This window comes from Chiloscyllium punctatum, chromosome 1, assembly GCF_047496795.1.
Source record: "Chiloscyllium punctatum isolate Juve2018m chromosome 1, sChiPun1.3, whole genome shotgun sequence".
NCBI lineage: Eukaryota > Metazoa > Chordata > Chondrichthyes > Orectolobiformes > Hemiscylliidae > Chiloscyllium > Chiloscyllium punctatum.
This window is the reverse complement of record NC_092739.1, coordinates 69618397-69637408: the sequence shown is the minus strand read 5'-3', so window position 1 is coordinate 69637408 and position 19012 is coordinate 69618397. Positions and strand designations below refer to the sequence as shown.

General features: G+C 39.0%; 1 protein-coding gene across 1 annotated transcript in view; it reads right to left on the bottom strand.

The window, feature by feature from the left end:
* Positions 1–19012, bottom strand: part of tmem33 (transmembrane protein 33) — a 46153-nt gene that overhangs the window by 13305 nt on the left and 13836 nt on the right. Inside the window, exons 4-7 of the mRNA XM_072568198.1 lie at positions 15713–15900; positions 13765–13832; positions 5552–5685; positions 5319–5402 (exon numbers count right to left, since the gene is read on the bottom strand). Of these exons, the coding sequence (XP_072424299.1) occupies positions 5319–5402; positions 5552–5685; positions 13765–13832; positions 15713–15900 (474 nt within the window). The remainder of the gene's footprint in view (positions 1–5318; positions 5403–5551; positions 5686–13764; positions 13833–15712; positions 15901–19012) is intronic.

Below are 19012 nucleotides of genomic sequence, written 5' to 3'. Positions count from 1 at the left end.
TGGCTAGCACAAGGGAACATAGCTTTAAATTGAGGGTTGATAGATATAGGACAGATTCAGAGGTTGTTTCTTTATTCAGAAAGTAGCAGGGACATGGAACACCCTGCCTGGAACAGTAGTAGACTCGACAACGTTAAGGGCATTTAAATGGCCATTGAATAAACATACGGATGAAAATGGAATAGTTAGGTTCAATAGGCTTCAGATTGGCTTCACAGGTCAGCGCAACAAAGGCCAAAGGGCCTGTACTGTGCTGTAATGTTCTAAAACTATAGACTGGTTAGGCTCAACTCAGTTGTAGGTGAGATTTTAGAGTCCATTACGAAAGATGACATTGTGGAATACTTGATTATGAATGGCAAAACAGGGCTGATTCAGCAACAGCTTTGTCAAGGGGAGGCCATGCCTGACTAATCTGTTCGAATTCTTTGACGAAGTGATGTGCAAGTTAAAGAAAGAATAGCAGCTGGTGACTGGTGGAATTACACAGGGGTCAGCATTGGGACAACTATTCACGTTATACATTAACTATCTGGACGATGGAACAGAGAGCATAGTTGATAAGTTTGCAGATGACAACTATAGAGGAGGGACAAGAGTGCTGAGGAAGCTAGAGGCTGCAGAAGTACTTGAACAGGCTAGGGAGAGTGGGCAAAAAATGGTAAATGAATACAATGTGGCAAAGTGTGAGGTTATGCAATTTAGTAGAAAGAAGAGAAGTGGAGACAAGTTTCAAAATGGGAAGAGGCTTCAGAAAAATGAAGCATAAATGGACTTGGGAGTCCTACTTCAGGATTCTCTCAAGGTAACATGCAGGTTCAGTTTACAGCTAGGAAGGCAAATACAATGTTACCATTCATTTTAAGAGAGCTAGAATACAGAGCAGAGATATACTGCTGAGGCCGTATAAGGCAAAAGGTCAGACTGTATTTGGAATATTATGAGCAGCTTTGCACCCTGTATCTAAGGAAGATATACTGGACTTGGATGGGGTGCAGAGGAGTTTGACAAGAATGATTCCAGGGATGAAGGGCTTGTCATATGAGAAGCAGTTGAGGACTCGGAGTCTGTATTCGATGGAGTTTTGAAGGATGAGGGAGAATCTAATTGAAAGTTACAGAATACTGAAGGACCTGGAGAGAGTAGGAACAGAGAAGATGTTTCTATTAGAAAGAGAGACTAGACCTGAGGCCACACCTTCAGAGTGAAGGGACTGCTCTTTAGAACTGAGATATGGAGGAATTTCTTCAGTGAGAGTGTGGTTAATCTGTGGAACTCATTGCTGCAGAAGACTGTAGATGCTAGATCACGGAGTGTATTTAAAACAGAAAAATAGCTTCTTGATCAATAAGGTGATCAAGGGTTATGGAGAGAATTTACATCTATTTGGAAAGGCAAAGGCTGATTAGGGAAAATCAACATGGCTTTGTACATGGGAAATAGTGCCTCACTAACTTGATTGTGATGAAGACTTTTGATGAAGGTAGAGAAGTGGACGTTGCCTATATGAACTTCAGTAAGGCACCCAACAAGGCTCTGCATGGTAGACTGATTAGCAAGGTTAGATCTCATGGAATCCATGGAGAACCAGCCATTTGGATGCAAAATTGTCTTGAAACTAGGAGACAGAGAGGGTGATGGTGGTGTAGGGTTGCTTTAATCACAGGCCTCCCGTCTGAAGTCGTGCGTCACAAGGACAGGTTCTGGGTCCACTGCTTTTTGTCATTTATATATATATATGATTTGGATGTGAGTATAGGAGGTATGATTACCAATTTTACAGACGACACCAAAATTGGTTTTGTAATGGATAGGAAGAAGGCTATCTCAGAGAACAAGGACAAATGGGTCAAGAGCAGCAGATGGAGTTTAATTTAGATAAAAGTGAAATGCTGCATTTTGGGAGGGCAAATCAGGGCAGGTCTTATATACTTATTGATAAAGGTCCTGGGGAGTGTTGCTGAACAAAGATTTTGAGAGTGCAAGTTCAATAGCCCCTTAAAAATGAAGTCCCAAGTGGATAGGATAGTGAAGGTGGCATTTGATATGCTTTCCTTTATTGGAAAGAGCATCGAGTATAGGAATTGGGAGGTTATGTTGCGGCTGTACAGGACATTGATTAGGCCACTTTCAGAATATCGTGTGTATTTCTAGTCTCCCTCCTATCGGAAGGATGTTGTGAAACTTGAAAGGGTTCAGAAAAGATTTACAAGGATGTTGCCGGTGTTGGAGGATTTGAGCTATAGGAGGCAGCTGAGTAGGTTAGGGCTATTTTCCCTGGAGCGACCTTATGGAAATTTATAAAATCATGAGCAGCGTGGATAGGGTGAATAGTTCATGTTTTTTTCTGTTGGGTAGAAGAGTCTAAAACTAGAGGGCGTAAATTTAAAGTGAGAGGGGAAAGATTTAAAGGGACCTAAGAATCAACATATTCACTCAGAGGGTGGGGTGTGCATGGAATGAGCTGCCAAAGTGAGTGATGGAGGCTGGCACAATTCCGTTTAAAAGGCATCTGCAAGGGTAAGTGAATAGGAAGGTTTTAGAGGACAATGGGCCAAATGCTGGCAAACAGAACTAGATTAATTTAGAATATCAGGTTGGTATAGACAAGTTGGACTAAAGGGGCTGTTTCTGCGCTCCATGACTTTAAGGCAGAAGAATGGGGTTGAGAAATATATCAGCTATGATCAATTGGTGGGGTAGACCTGATGGGCCAAGTGGCCTAATTCAGCTCTTATATCTTAAGTCTTATGAGATTTGTATTACTTGCTTTCCAGATCTTGATGCGCAGGGAACAATTTCTAAAGTTTGGGAACTAGACAAAACTTGATGACATTATAGCCAAGAGAAGTTTGATGTGGACCTTTGAAAAGAACTGCCAAGTTGGTTGTATGGGAGAACAAGTGGGAGATGAAGTTCAACGAAGAGAAATATTAGGTGATAAAGTTTGGTACAATAGAGACAACATAAGACAAAAGATTCTAAACAGCATGGAGGAGTAAAGATACCTGAGTTTATATTTGCGTTAGGGTCATTAAAAGGTGGCAGAGTAGATCAAGAGTGCTGTCAACAAAGCATGCAGTACTCCAGATTTCATTAAAAAAGGCATAGAGTACAAGAGCATGGAGGTTATGTTGAGGTTACAAAGGACAACTTGACAATTGGATCTTAACTGGATGTTAGTGTCCCGTTCTGCACCACACTTTAGGAAGGGTCTGGAAGTACTAGACAGTGCGCAGACAGGTTTATGGGAATGGTTTCAGTTCAAGTAAAGCATCAGTTATGGAGTATGGAACGGAGAAGTTGGGGCTATTTTCATTGTAGAGAAGACCAAGAGGAGCTCAGCTAGATGTTTTCTAAAATCATGAAGGATCTGAACAGAACAGATAGGAAGGAGCTGTTCCTACTCATAATGGGATTGAGAACTAAAGGGCACAATTTTAAATGGTTTTGAAAGAAGCAACATAAAGGTGAAAAACAATATTTTCTGCACAGTGAGTATTTACGATCTGGAGTGCTCTTCAGTGTGCTGAAGGCATTTTCAGCTGATGCATTCAAGAGGGAATGAGACAATTAAAGAGAGGAAATACAAAGATTTCTGGTGAGAAAGTAGAAGATTGGCATGAGAAAAAAAAATGCACAGAGCTGGTGCAGACCTGAACAGCCCAATACATCTTTGGTATCATAATTTAATAATTAAATATACTATGAAAAGCAAGGACCAAGAACTGTAGCTATGGAAAAATATTTAACAGCAAAATTATATTTCTAAAAATCCATATTTTTCTAACTAGAATTGCAGTTTAGACCATAAGATATAGGGAGCAAAGTTAGGCCATTTGGCCCATTGATTCTGCTCCACCATTTGATCATGGATGATATATTTCTCAACTCCATTCTCTTGCCTTCTCTTTGTAACCCTTGGTCCCCTTATTAATCAGGAACCTGACTTAAAGACACTCAATGATTTGGCCTCCACAGTCCACACGGTAATAAATTTCACAGATTCACTACCCTCTGGCTGAAGAAATCATTCCTCATCTCAGTTCTAAAGGATTGCCTCTTCACTATAAGGCTCTGACCAATGGACCTACTCTCTTCTACTGGTGAAAAAATCTTCTCTACATCCATTCTACCTCAGTACAGGCCCCTCAGTATTCTGTAAGTTTTAATCAGATCTTCCTCATCTTTCTAAATTCCATCAAGTACAGATCCTGAGTGCTCAACTGCTCCTCATATGACAAACCTTTCAATTGTTGGATCATATTTGTGAGGCTCTTCCTCCAAGGGCAGCATATCCATCCTTAGACACAGGGCTCAAAAGTGTCACAATATTCTGAAGGTGGTCTAACCAGAGTCTTATACAGCCTCAGCAGTACATCTCTGCTCTTATATTCTAGTTCTCTTAAAATGAATGCTATCATTGCAATTACCTTCCTAAATGCCAACTGAATTCTCAAGCCCCTTTGCTTCAGATTTCTCAAGTCTTTCCCGGTTTAGAAAATAGAGACGTAGTCTATTCTTCCTGTTAAAGTACATTTTTCCTGCTAAACCTCACACTTTCCCACATTGTCTTCATCTATGATTTTTTTGCCCTTTCCTCAATCCTTGAATCCTTTGCTGATTAGAAATCTGTCCATGACAGCAACCTTGAATATATTGAACAAACCAGCCTCTACAGGCTGTCTGCAGTAAAGAATTCCACAGATTCCACTATCATTAGAAGGAAGAAATTCCTCATCTGTGTCCTAACTGGGTAACCACTTGTTCTGAGATTATGCCTTTCATCTTGACTCTTCCACAAGGAGAAAACAACCTTTCCACGTTTACCCAGACAAGTCCCCTGAGAATCCTTCAAACTTCAAGGAGAACACCTCTCATTCTTCTAAACTGTAATGAGTACAGGACCAAATACTGGATTAGTGGTGCTGGAAGAGCACAGCAGTTCAGGCAGCATCCAACGAGCAGCGAAATCAACGTTTCGGGCAAAAGCCCTTCATCAGGAATCCAACCTACTCAACGCTTTCTTTTAAGAAAAGCCCTCCATATGCAGGATCATCCTACTAAATCTTCTCTAGATTGCCTCAAAGTATTTCTTTGCTTAGATATTAGATTATATTCTCTACAAATTAGATTCCCTACAGTGCAGATTAAGGCCATTTGGCCGAACAAGAAGAGGCACAAAGCTGTTTGCAGTACTCCAAGTCTAACTAATGCCTCGTATTGCTTTAGCAAAACTATTTTTATTCTCCATTCCATGAAATAAAGACATCACTTGCTGAAATTGATTCAATCTCTAAAATAACAAATATACTTACCGACAGTAGGGATTTCTTTGTGAGGAATATCGCAGTACAAGAAATCGGTAGTAAATGAAAGGCTGCAGCAAGCTTCCAGTCCCACTATTGAAGTAGAAGGATACAAAATAATTACTTGATACTTATTTCACTATTGTTAAGCATCTATGCAAATAATCAGATTGATCAAATAGGAAATGTACTTTTAAATTACACTTGTGGAGCTCGGAGTATTTAAATAGACCTAAGATTACCTTAAAAGCATGAAGACGGTGGCTGGCATCAGAAAAATTTCATTGCAGGCAATGAACTTCAAAATGTTCTGCTGATTAGCTGAAATTTTATCCAAGATTGTCCTCAGAAAGGCCAAACTGGTTGGACCCAGAATCTAAAAGTAAAGAATAATGAAAGAATACAAATTGCCTGTTCAATTACTGGTGGCTGCAGACAAATATGTGAAAACAGATTCATGTAACATGAAATAGCTGTATTCATAGGACGCAAAAACAGAGAAAGATTGCTCGCAATCTGAAATAATGCCCATAAGCAGCCTTTATAAATTTGCAACAGGAGCTAAATACTATGGAAGCTGGAGATCTGAGGTAAACAGAAAATGGGAATACCCAGTAGGTCTGACACGATTTGAGGAGATATGAACAGTCTCAATGTTTCAGGTGAAGAAAGGATTGAGTGTCTTAAAAAGTAACCACAATTCTGTAAGCCTGGAGTCAAATGTAGGCTAAACACCAGGATAGTAAATTTCTCCCCCTCACAGGCCCCTAAAAAGACCTCAAGAAATACACACCTTTCAATTTAAACTTTTAAAAAGGAATCTCTGATAAGTGTCAATCTTCTGTTGCTTCCCTATCTCAAAGGAATGCAACCCCAGAAACCCAGGGAACCACACCTCTCACTCGACAATTAGTTTTTCCAAATCACAAAACAGTTACTGTCAAGTTTTACATGAATTCAAAGGGATTAAATAGAATCATACAGTTCTACAGCATGGAGACAGGCCCTTTGGCCCAAACTAGTCCATGCCAGCCAAAATGGACATTCACACTAACCCCATTTCTCTGCACTTGGCCCATATCCTTCTAATCCTTTTCTATTCATGTATTGTCCAAATGCCTTTTAAATGTTGTTAATGTACCTGCCTCAACCACCTCCACTGACAGCTCATTCCATGTGTGTTGAACCCTCTGTTTAAAAAAGTTGCTCCTCAGGTTCCCTTTTATTCTTTCCTCTCTAATCCTCAATTCCCCAAACCTGAGAAAAAAGTCTAAATGCATTCACCCTATCCATCCTCTCATGATCGTATACACCTCTATAAGGTCCACCCTCACTTTCTTATGCTCTAATGAAAAAAGTCCTAGTTTGTCCAACTCTCCCTGTAACTCAGACTATTGAGGCCAGGCAACATCCTTGTAAATTTCTTCAGCACTCTTTCCATCTTAAGATCATCTTTCCTATGGCAAGGTTACCAAAACTGAACACAATATTCAAAGTGCAGCCTCACCAATGTCCTGTATAACTACAACATAACTTCCTAACTTTGATACTCAACGCCCTGAGTGATGAGGCCAGTATGTCAAAAGCCTTCTTCACTGCCCTGTCTACCTGTGACCCCACTTTGAGGGAACTGTGAACCTGAACTCTAAGATCCATCTGTTCCACTACACTCCTTAAGGCCTTACCATTCACTATGAAACTCTTACCTTGATTTGACTTTCCAAAATGCAAGACCTCACACTTATCTATATTAAACTCCATTTATTTTTTCTCAGCCCACTTCCCCAATTGATCATGGTTGTGCTACAATTTCTGATAACCTTCCTCACTGTCCGCGATACTGCCTATTTTAGTGTTGTCAGCAAAATTACTAAACAAGCCTTGTACAACCTCATCCAAGTGAGATATATAGGTAACAAATGGCAATGGGTTCAGCACTGACCCAAGGCAGTCCTCTCGTCAGAGGCCTGCAGTCTGACAAGCATCCTTCCATATTAAGGTATGAAGGTGGATAAACCCTCCGCTTCCAATGATCAAGCCAATTGTGTAACCAATTTATCAGCTCACCGTGGATTCCATATTGTCTAACCTTCCAGAGGAGCCTACTATGTGGAACCTTATCAAAGATCTTATTGAAATCCATACAGACTACTACAGCCCTGCCCTCGCCAATCTTCCGGGACACTTTATCAAAGAACTCTAACAAATTTAGAAGGCATGATCTCCCACTCACAAAGCCATGCTGACAACTTCTAATCAAACACTATCTTTCCAAACGCATGTATATCTTACCCCTCAGAATCTTCAAGCAACGTACCCAACAAAGATGTTTGGCTTACTGGTTTATAGTTCTCAGGCTTTTGTTTGCAGCCCTTCCTCGAATAAAGGCACATTTGCTACTCTTCAGTCTCCTGGGACCTCACCTGTAGCTCATGATGTTGCAAAAATATCAGCAAGGGCCCCTGCAATTTCTTCTAACCTCTTGCAGTGTTCTTGGATATACAGAGGAACCTTGATTATCCATCATTCGATTGTCCAAATATCGGATTATCCAGCAAGATTGCAAGGTCCCAATGCTTGGCTAAACGATGTTATCCAGTATTCCATTACCCAGAATTTGATTAACCAAACAAAACACTATCTGCCCGTGTCCTCCAGATAATCGAAGCTCCTCTGTACCTGGTCAGGACCAGGAGATTTATCCACCTTCACACATCCAACATATTCTCTACTGTGATATGTGGACTGTCCCCAAGATATCACCAATAACTTCCCCAAGTCTTCATGTCTTTCCCCAGGATAAACACAGAGGAGAACTATTCATTGACTATCTCGCTCATTTCCTGCAGTTCTACACATTCATGTCCACTTTGGTGCTTGAGGGACCCTATTCTCTCTTTAGTTAATTCTTTTTCCTTTAATATACTTAAAGTACCTCTTTGGATTCACGCTTATCTTCTCAGCCAAAGCCATCTCATGCCCCCTTTTTGCCCTCCTGATTTCCTTCTTCTCTAAACTCCTCTATTCCCTGTATACCTCCAGAGATTCCCTTGATCCCAGCTGCCCTGGCCTCGCCTCCATTTTTTTTGGTCAAAGCCTCGCTATCCAGTCATCCAGGGTTTTATATTCAAGCCAATGTTGGCCTTCATCCTCTCAGGAACATACAGTCCTTGAACACTAGCTATCTCATTTTAAAGGCCTCCGACTTGCCAGAGATCCCTTTGTCTGCAAACAAACTACTCCAATCATCCCAATGCAAGCTCCGATCTAAGTCTAAAATTCACCTTGCCCCAATTTAGAACTTGAACCTGTAAACTAGTTTTATCCTTCTCCAAAACTATTTTAAAATTAATAGAACTGTGGTCACTGGTCCCACTGTCACTTCCATCACTTGTCCCATGGTAGTTGTGACATGTCTTGGAGTTCTCGACATGTTTCCCTATTTCAACACACCTTCAATTGCCTTGCCCTGTTAAATTTCAATTGTATGCAGTTTTCTGCTCCCGATCCTTTTCATCGAATAATAGAATCCCTACAGTGGGGAAGCAGGTCAAAATGAGCCAAAATGAGCGAGTAGGTCAAGTTTTGCCCCTTCCCATGTAGGAACCTCTATATACTGCTTGAGGAAACTTTCCTGAATGCACTTGACAAATTCCACCCCATCTAAGCCCTTAACACTCTGGCAGTCACAGTCTACGTTAGGAAAATTAAAATCCCCTACTATGACAATGTGTGTCTGCAACTTTTCCTTGGTCCCACCACATCGAACAGAAGGAACAGCAACAGCAGAAGGTCAAGGCCCATGCTGCACAGGGAGATCAATGGCAAGCAAAGGTCAGTATTGCACAGAGAAAGTGGTGGCAAGCCCAGGCTACAAACAGAGAGCGGCGGCAGGCCCAGATTTTACAGAGGCTCTACCCACACCAGCCATTCCTAGGAAAGCGAGTAGTTTTCAATATATGCAGAGCGGGCAGCATGTATTAAGTTCAGTGGTTGGCACTGCTCCCTCACAGTGCTAGGGACCCAGATTTGATTGTAGATTTGTGTGACTGGCTATTTTCACATTCTTTCTGTGTTTGCACGCATTTCCTCCCACAGTCCAAAGATGTACAGGTTAGGTGGATGGGACGTGCTAAATTACTCAGTGTCCAGGAAGATGGAGGCTAGGCGGATTAGCCATGGGTAATGCAGGGTAGGGGAGTGAGTCTGGGTGGAATGCTCTTCAGAGGATCGATGGGGACTGGATGGGCCAAATGACCTGCTTCCCCACTGTAGGGATTCTATTATTCGATGAAAAGGATCGGGAGCAGAAAACTGCATACAATGGAAATTTAACAGGGCAAGGCAATTGAAGGTGTGTTGAAATAGGGAAACATGTCGAGAACTCCAAGACATGTCACAACTAACAAATGATATTTGCCAAATATTCGCCACATAGGACTAACAGCAAAAACAGCAGAAAATGGAATAAAATGACCCAGCATAAAATCAACAAAAAAATATAAAGTGAAATGTTTTATATTTTGAAGTGAATTGCTGGGGTGTCCAGCATTCAGTCCTATATGTTCTGGCTGATAATAATAGCATTGAATGAAGTGACCTCAAGAACACTTTCACTCAGTATACCTCACCAACAATATGTTCTCCTTGGCCAATACTGAATTATGTCTTGTGAGTATGGAATAAAGGTTCAAACAAATCCTGATCATTAATGCATGTGTCAGTCTTATTCTGCATGTTAGCTGTAATCACTTTGCAGAAAATGGTATAACGCTGTAACTGACGCAAGCGATAAATATTCTGTGAAATTAGATCCCTATTATCATTGCTGGGTAAGAACAACAAAAACATCACCTTAGTCAGTAATGCCACCTTAAATCACAAACATGCCATCATTCACAAAGAAAGCAAGGTATGGAAATTGGGTGCTTTAGAAGACAACAACATTACAGTGAGTCATGCATATCTCTCAGAGATAGAAGTGCTGCAGATCAAACTTTTTTGAGAAGAAAGTATGCTACCAACATAAGTCATATACCAAATGCAAACACTAATATAATAGTTGGGAAAAGCATCTCTCAAGCAGCTTAATCTATGTAGCATCCCTCTTCCTCCAAACAGCTCAAATCGGAGATTGTAATCTATAAATCCACTGATGTCAGTATTGACATTGAAAGGAAAAAAAAGTTACATTAATTACCACCTAAACAAGAAGAAGAAAGCAATTAATAGCTGAAAACAGACCAAGTGTCTTTCCATAATCCTAATAATAAAATGTAGTCACAGTCAAATTTTTGCATGCAACAACTGGGTTCCAAGGAATAATGAGGTACTGCAGTGCATTAGTATTTCAGGTAAGAAGCCACCTAGATCTATGTTTACAATTTCTTAGACCTTTTCCTTTTCCTTGTCTGCTCGGTGTCCGACAATAGCCAATAGACAAAAGTTATATTGCAACATAGCTTTGTGAAAGGAAAACTGTATGAAGCAACATTCACAGTACACAGAAATAGACCAGTTAAATGTTGTGTACTTGGATTTACAAAAGACATTTGATAAGATGCCAAAAGATTGTTGCACAACATAAAAGGACATGGCGTGGTCTAAGACATTATGACAGATAAAGATTTGGTTAGCTAACAGGAAGCAGAGAATTGGCATAAGTCTTTTTTCAGGTTGGCAAGCTGCAACTGGTTGACTGGCATAGGGATCAGTGTTAGATCCTCAGCTATTTACAATTTATGTCAGTCAAATCATTGAGGGATGTAAATGGTAGCTAACTTTGCCAAACAACAAAGACAGGTAGAAAATGAAACCAAAAGAGAAAATGCTGGAAAATCTCAGCAGGTCTGGCAGCATCTGTAAAGAGAGAAAAGAGCTGATGTTGAATCTAACTGACTCAAAGCTTAAAAAAAAGGGAGAAATAGGGAGGTATTTATACTAGGCTGAGAGAAGGGGAGTCATGGCTCCAGAAGCAAAGGTAGCAATAAAGAGGTGATAATGACAGTGCATAGAAAGATTATAAGGAGATTAGGAGCTGTGAATGACCAAGGCTGAAGCCAGTGCTATGTGACAAAATATGTGGGGGATGGGTGAGGCAGAGGCAAAATGGAAAACAGGGGAGAAGAGTAGCAAAGGGGGAAGAGGAGAGGAAAAAGGTGATGAAAGAGTTGGGAGCAAGAGAAAGAGAGACAATCAAGAAATAAGAGGTACAGAAGTGAAAAAAAATGATAAATAAAATAAATGAAATAAAATTACGAAGCAGAATGATCATGGGAGCACAACACACAATCCTGCTCCCATGCCCACATGTCTGTCCTTGGCCTGCTGCAATGTTCCAGTGAAGCTCAACGCAAACTGGAGGAACAGCAGCTCACCTTCCGACTAGGCACGTCGCAGCCTGCCGGTCTCAACATTGAATTCAACAACTTCAGATGATTATCCCATCTCGACCCCTCTGTTTTCATTCTGCTTCGTAATTTTATTTCATTTATTTTATCTTTTTAATATATTTTTTAGCTGTTCTGTACCTCTTATTTCTTGATCGTCTCTTTCTCTCGCTCCCCACTCTCATCACCTTTTTCCTCTCCTCTTCCCCTTTTACCACCCTTCTGTCCTGTTTTCCATTTTGTCTCTGCCTCACCCATCCCCCCCATATTTTGTCACATAGCACTGGCTTCAGCCTTGGTCATTCACAGCTCCTCAACTCCCTATCATCTCTCCATGCATGTCATTATCGCCTGTTTATTGCAACCTTTGCTTCTGGAGCTATGACTCACCTTCTCTCAGTCCAGTATAAATACCTCCTTATTTCCCCCTTTCTTTAGCTTTGACAAAGGGTCAGTTAGACTCAAAACGTCAGCTCTTTTCTCTCCTTACAGATGCTGCCAGACCTGTTGAGATTTTCCAGCATTTTCTCTTTTGGTTTCAGATTCCAGCATCTGCAGTAATTTGCTTTTATCCAGGTAGACAATGAGTTGTCAATTGGAGCTAAGAATCAGGCAAGAGAAAAAGACAGATAAAGTAAATGGGCGGGGGTGTGAGCAAAATGGGGTAGATGGAGTATTACATTGGTAAATGTAAATTTGGTAGAAGCTTTGTGACACTTGTACAGGGTGTTGGTGATACCACATGGTCCTTCTAGAAAAGGGGCAAAACTTGACTACCTCTTGAGAAATAAAGCAGGGCAAGTAATGAAACTGTTAGTGGGGGAGCACTTTGGAACCAGTGACCATATCTCATTAGTTTTAAAATAACTACGGAAAAGGTTAGGTCTGGTTCACAAGTTAAAAGTTCTAAATTTGGGCAAGGCCAAAATTGATGGTCTTAGACAGGAACTTTCAAAAGTTGATTGGGGGTAGCTGTTTGCAGGCAAAGGGACTTCTGGTAAGTAGGAGACTTTAAAAAGTGAGTTAATAAGGGTTCAAGGCTAGCATGTTCCTATTAGAGTGAAGAGTAAGGCAAGCAAGAGTAGGGAACCCTGGATGACTAGTTATTGAGGCCCTGGTCAAGAAAAAGAAGGCATATAACATGTATAGGCAGCTAGGGTCAAGTGAACTTTGAGGGTTATAGAAGATATCAGTGTACACTCCATCTTTAATCATGTATTATCTCCAATTGCATTAATCCTAATTAATTTGCCAGAAAGCCTATAACAATTATAATTGGAATATAGCTTGGAGAAAGACTGCAATCTTGCCTTATTTGCAGGAGGATGCGTTCTTGTGTGCGCGTATATGAGACAGAGCTCTCTCTCTCCTCATCAATGGCACTCAAAATGTAAAATGATGAAATTCTTCACCAGTTGTACTAATATTCAAGGCTAATTGCCAGTTATGTAGAATTATGATTTTGGGAGCTAACAGCATTGCTAATTAAAAGCAGTATATTCTGCATGCAAACAGCCTCAAAAGCAAATTAAAATTGAAATTTGTTTAGTTCAGTACAGTATCTACTGGAGAACAAATATTGCACAACACAAGTTTCACAATGTGATTTTCTAAATATAAATATCAATCTTTAATCTGTGGAGGTGGTTTTATGCAAATTTACTTCTTCATCAGAAAAACTGGAATGGTATTTTTATGATGCACTTTGCCAATAATGCGTATGTATGTGTTACTTCTCTTTTAAAGGTTGGCAACTAAAATTTTCACATCAGCAATTTAAAAATTCTATCACCTTTGACTGCAACATCCTGTAATGTGGGTCACTCCTTAACAAAAGTAAGGAAACTAAGCCTGCCAGACTTTTTTGACTGGGGCAAGGCCGGTATGTAATGATGCCATAGAATATCTCTGCATTTATTTTCATCTAAAGAAAACTGTCAAAATAACTTTTTAAATTCAGCTTTTGAAACTTGTAATTTGAAAAGCAGTACACATCAATAAAATGACAAATTTTAGGCCATCACAACGTGCAAGCCAGAATATCTTTCAAAAATACCAATACTCACGTCAATAATTTTCTTTGTGTAGGCTGTAGCATGCAGCAGAGAAAATAAGAAAACTGGAAAAATACTCACTGAAGTAGATAGTTAAGAAAGATATTATTCACTGTAGCATTAAAACAGTGAAGTGAAATTAACATAATGAACTTAAGTTAGAAATTATTGTGAAACTGTAAGTATTCTGTGTTCCAAATATTCAATATGAAGAAGGCAAATTTGCACCTTTTTAGAACTTTCTGACGCCTTTATAGAATCCTGAAGTATTTCAGAATTGGAGAACTACTTCTCTAAAACACTGTTTTATTAATCAGTGTAACAACAATCAGTTTCCATGTAAGATCCTGTGTATAGCAAATTAAGTGAATAAATGAAAAAAATGTTAGAAGTACCATTAAAAAAAACCATAGCAGGGTGACTGAATAAATTAAAGGCAATCAGACAGAGTCAACATGATTGAGAAATGGAAATAATGTTTGGCTAATCAACAGGAGTTTTTTAAAGGAGGTATATGTCAGAATAATGGGGTAAACAGTGGACACACTGTACTTAGATTTCTAGAAGACATTTGACAATTGTCAGATCAAAAGTTTTTTGGGAAAATAAAGGCTTATGGATAAGGGATAGCATTGACTGGCTAACAGTAAACAGAAAGTAAACATTAATGGGTCATTTTCAGGTTGACAAGAGGTAAGCCTCAAGGATCAGTTCTGGCACCTCAACTGGTTACAACATGTGTGACTGATGAAAGGACAGAAAGTATGGTTGCCAGATTTTCTGATGATACAATGCTAGATTGGGAAGTAATTTATGAAGAGGACATAGGAAGTTGTTGACAGATCTAGCTAGGTTAAGGGAGGGGAAAACAATCTAGTCAATGGAGTACATAAAGTCAGAAAGTATGAGTATTCAATTTTAGCAGGAATTTTTTTAAAAAGACCTAATGATGAAAGATTACATTCTCTGGGTTGCAGAAGGATCTGGATATCCGAGTGCACAAATCAAAGATTACCATACAGGTATGCAAATATTTAGGAAAGCTAATAGAATAATAAACAAACCTAATCATAAACACAGGTAGGGAAATTATGCTTCAGGTATGGATAGCGCTAGTAAAACCATATTTGAAATACTGTGCAGAGCGTTGGTCATCATATTTAAGAATATGTCAGACAGGCTCTTGTGGTGCAGACAGACGAGAGTTCAAGTTCTAAGTGCTCCAGAGATTTGTAATGACAGCTCTGAACAGGTTGATTAGCAAAATACCCAAAATGTGTCAGAAGTGTTTAACAGACTAATACCTGGTTATGATGGGCTGCATACGAAAAAAAGATTGCTTAGGTTAGGCTGGGGTTAACAAAATTAAGAGACTCGATTGAAACAAACAAGTTACTGAGGGGTGTTTATATGGTAGACGTGGCAGGGTCTGCTGAGAGAATCTGGAACATGGAGTCACTCATTAAAACAAATGAGGTAAATTTTGTTTCTCTCAGGACGTTTTCAGCTTTTATAAAAGTATTTTTAAGGTGGTGGAACTAGAGTCCTTGAATACTTTTAAGCCAGAGATAGATAGATTCTGGTGAAGCAAGGAGTACAAGGTTAATCAAGATAAGTATGTATGGGGTCTTGATATTACAATGAGCTTTGTCATTATAGAATGGCTGAATAGCTTAAGGGACTGAATGGCCTTTCCTCTGCTCCTTGCTCAATCCTTTGGAGCATCATACAGTATTTCCTATAGATTAACATATAAAAGTATCCGTATTTAGGATTACCTTATAAACAAGCACAAATGTATAAATATACACAAAAAAGTACTCTAAAAGAAGCTTGTTAAATTATTCAATTTGTGCAAGTATAATCAGAAACAGTCTTGAACTTATAAAAATATTTTTCTAAATGCATAAAAAATATGACTGTTAATTCCACTACTAAGCAGTCAACATTTAAAGGATACTGGTAACTGGATAAGAATTGACAAAGATCAATGAAAAAAGGAGATAATGACAGCTATCTTCAAGCAGGGCTTGGCTCAGAAAAGCACGACTCAACTGAAAGTGAGGTAAGCGTTGGTGTAATCGAAGTGCACTGGTAAGGGCATTTGCCAACAGGGCACGTTGGTAAAAGTTGGCAGCTTCATATAATCTGTGGAAACAAAGGAGCAGATTTAGGTAATTAACATTTACATTATTTTTGAAAAGAAAGCACCCAAGACTTGTTAACTTCATATTTCATTTCTTAAACGCAGTGATTTATCATATGCATAATTCTATAGGCAAATAGACAGATAGAAACTATGCACAGGCAATAAGTAGCAGGTCTAAATAAAGATTAGGAATCGGTGCAGACTTGGCAGACCACAGGGCTTGTGTTGTACGTATTGTATTGTAAAAGTGATCAGTTTTTAATATAGGTTCATAGATAATTCTTGTACCTCCTTACAGGAGCTGAGCTTGATGTAGAGACCACATTAGCTGGGAATAATTCCACTCTCATCAAAATTCCACAAAAGATAACTTTATTTCAAGAATAATTGAATAATACTCAAGTATAGTAACATCTACAGATTCTTTACTGCCCTTAACTCAAGGATGCTGATGACAATTTGAGGGCCTGGATCACCAAACCAACAAAGATTAGCAAATCATTAGAAACCAATAATTTAACCATAAATGCTCAAGTCTTTGTGGCTCCAAACCATATTCTGCAAGACAACTCAGGGTTTTCTTTCCTAAAACTTAGATTCTACTAAAAAACAAATATCCAATGCACAAGTATGCTGCTTTATATTACAAATTATATGCTCTGAACTAGTAAAATTAACACCCAAAGCAAAAGATTGATATTTTGTGGTCCATACTCCAATGGTCTGATTTTCAGCATTCAGAGGTAGACAAACAGCAACAGAAATTACTTATCACACAAATTACAAGTCGCCATTTGTATACAGGTCATTCTGCTATAATGTCTGTTTTGTCAATGCAAATTCGCTGTAATGTGATTGATGAAGTGAGGACGTTGTTTCTAAAGCGCAAACTTTTCTACAATGTGGGGTTGCACAACGCAACCATTGTGTTAGAGAAGAACTGACTGTATAAGAGAACCCCAAAAATTACACCTGCCAACAACTTTAACTAAGAAAGTGTTTGGGGTGGCATCTTAGTCTCCAGAATGTGATGAGTCCCTTGGAGGATTACAGAACCACAAATAGTAGCCATATCCAAACATTATTATTGCATTCATTATTGTTGTATGTACCTTGAAACTGAATGCTGACACGTGATCCAACTGTAGTATACCGATTCTTTTTCCATCCCACACTACTGGATTTTATCTATTATTTGTGCTTATGAATAACAGCTGGACTACGAATTGAACTAAGTCTGCATATGGGATTAAGGGGGTAAAATATTAATTCTGAATGATAGCTTAGATGTTAACCAGAGTTTGTCACTTGCTTAAAGTATAAGTTTTATTCATAATAAACAGATGATTTTGAGTTCATCAAAGAAGCCTGACGATGTTTATCTTATTTTGATAATAGAACAAAAACAAGCTAGTTGGCTATTTTGGCAACCGAATCAACATTTTATGATGTAAGGTGTGAGATGTATCAATATTTTAATATTTATTTCAGTTTGGATTAAAGCTAGTGCCATGTGGACACTGTTCTGTGTGTCTGAAGGGATTTAATGATTAACTAGTAACAATTTTTTGCGGAGGTCTTTTTAAAAAACAAAACTATGATAGAATATTCTTGGAAGTGAATGAGAATTTGATTTCAATGCCAAAGAGTTTATTTGTGAACAAAAAACAGTTGTGCATTTGGCCTTCTGTTTAAAAGGTCAGAGATTGGCTCTTATTTCTTTTTGACTGGGGAGAAAACACCTTTGAGTTTCAGATTGGCTTTTGGCTGAAATGCAGAACATTACGAGGGGCATAGATAGTGTAGACGAAAAGAATTTTTTCCCTTTGGTAGCTCAATGACTGAGGCATAGATTTCATGTAAGGAACAGGAAATTTACAGGGGAAGTGAAGTAATTTTTTTTCCACTAAAATCTGGAACTCACGAGGGTGGCAGAGACAGAAATCTTCAACATTTAAGTACTATTTTGACGCGCATTTGCGATGCCAAGATATACAGGATTATGAGGAAGAGCTGGAAAATGAAATTATAATAGATGCCTGCTTTTTGACTGGTGTAGACTTGATGTGAAGAGCCTTTTTCTCTGATGTAGACCTTTATGAGTCTATGAAATATATGCCTATGAAAAGCATCTGTAGTTGCTGAAATACCCATATAAAGCATTTTTGCTGGAATCTGGATAAAACAACATTAAGTCAGTATGACAGCAGTAGTACTACAAAGGTCAAGATTCTAGTCTGTCATTGTAATGCACGTAATGTCTTTAGTGTGGTAAAACATCCAAAAGGTGCTTCACAGGAGCATTAACAGTACTTGATAGGTTACAATCAGACTTTGGTCAAGATTCTTCAATTTGTTACAGCTCTGGATAGGATACCCCAAATTGTTAAGCTCTCACGTTCGGTATCAATGTGTGTCCATCAAATTAACTGGCTCCACTCCCTGAATTAGTTCCAAGACGGTCAATTTAAAAAGGATCCACTCCCTTTTGGATAACTTTCTCCCAGATCCAAATGAATTTTTTTAAAAAACAACAAAGTAGCCAAACTCTCTTCAATTCACAAAAAAAACAGCCAGTTTAATAATTACAAATCACAAGAAAAAATACAGAAACACAAAACACAAACACAGGAAAATCCAAAAGGACAATGTTTAAAGGACACCATATGGATCAGATTCTACATGTAACACACAGAGCTGAAAAGGTGGTGATGTGCCTGTTTTTGGATGACAGCAGTAGTGCAGCGCTAGCAGTTGAACTACCAAGGTCAAGAATCTAGTCTGTGATTGTAATACATGTAAAACATGTAATGTTTGTAGTGTGGTAAAACATCCAAAGGTGCTTCACAGGAGCGTTAACAATACTTCATAGCATACCAGATAAAGCGATATTAGGGTAGTTAATCAAAACCCTGCTCTAGGAGACATCTTTTAAGGCACGTTTAAATTAGAAGAGAGTTTTGGATAAGGGATTTCAAAGCTGAGAGTCCTTGGCATCTATTGATGGGACAATAAAGGTTAGTGGTGCACTAAAAGCTAGAGTGTGAATGGTGAAGAGACCTTGAAAATCTAAAGGGACGAGGGAAAGGCCACAGAGGGATTTGTAAAGAA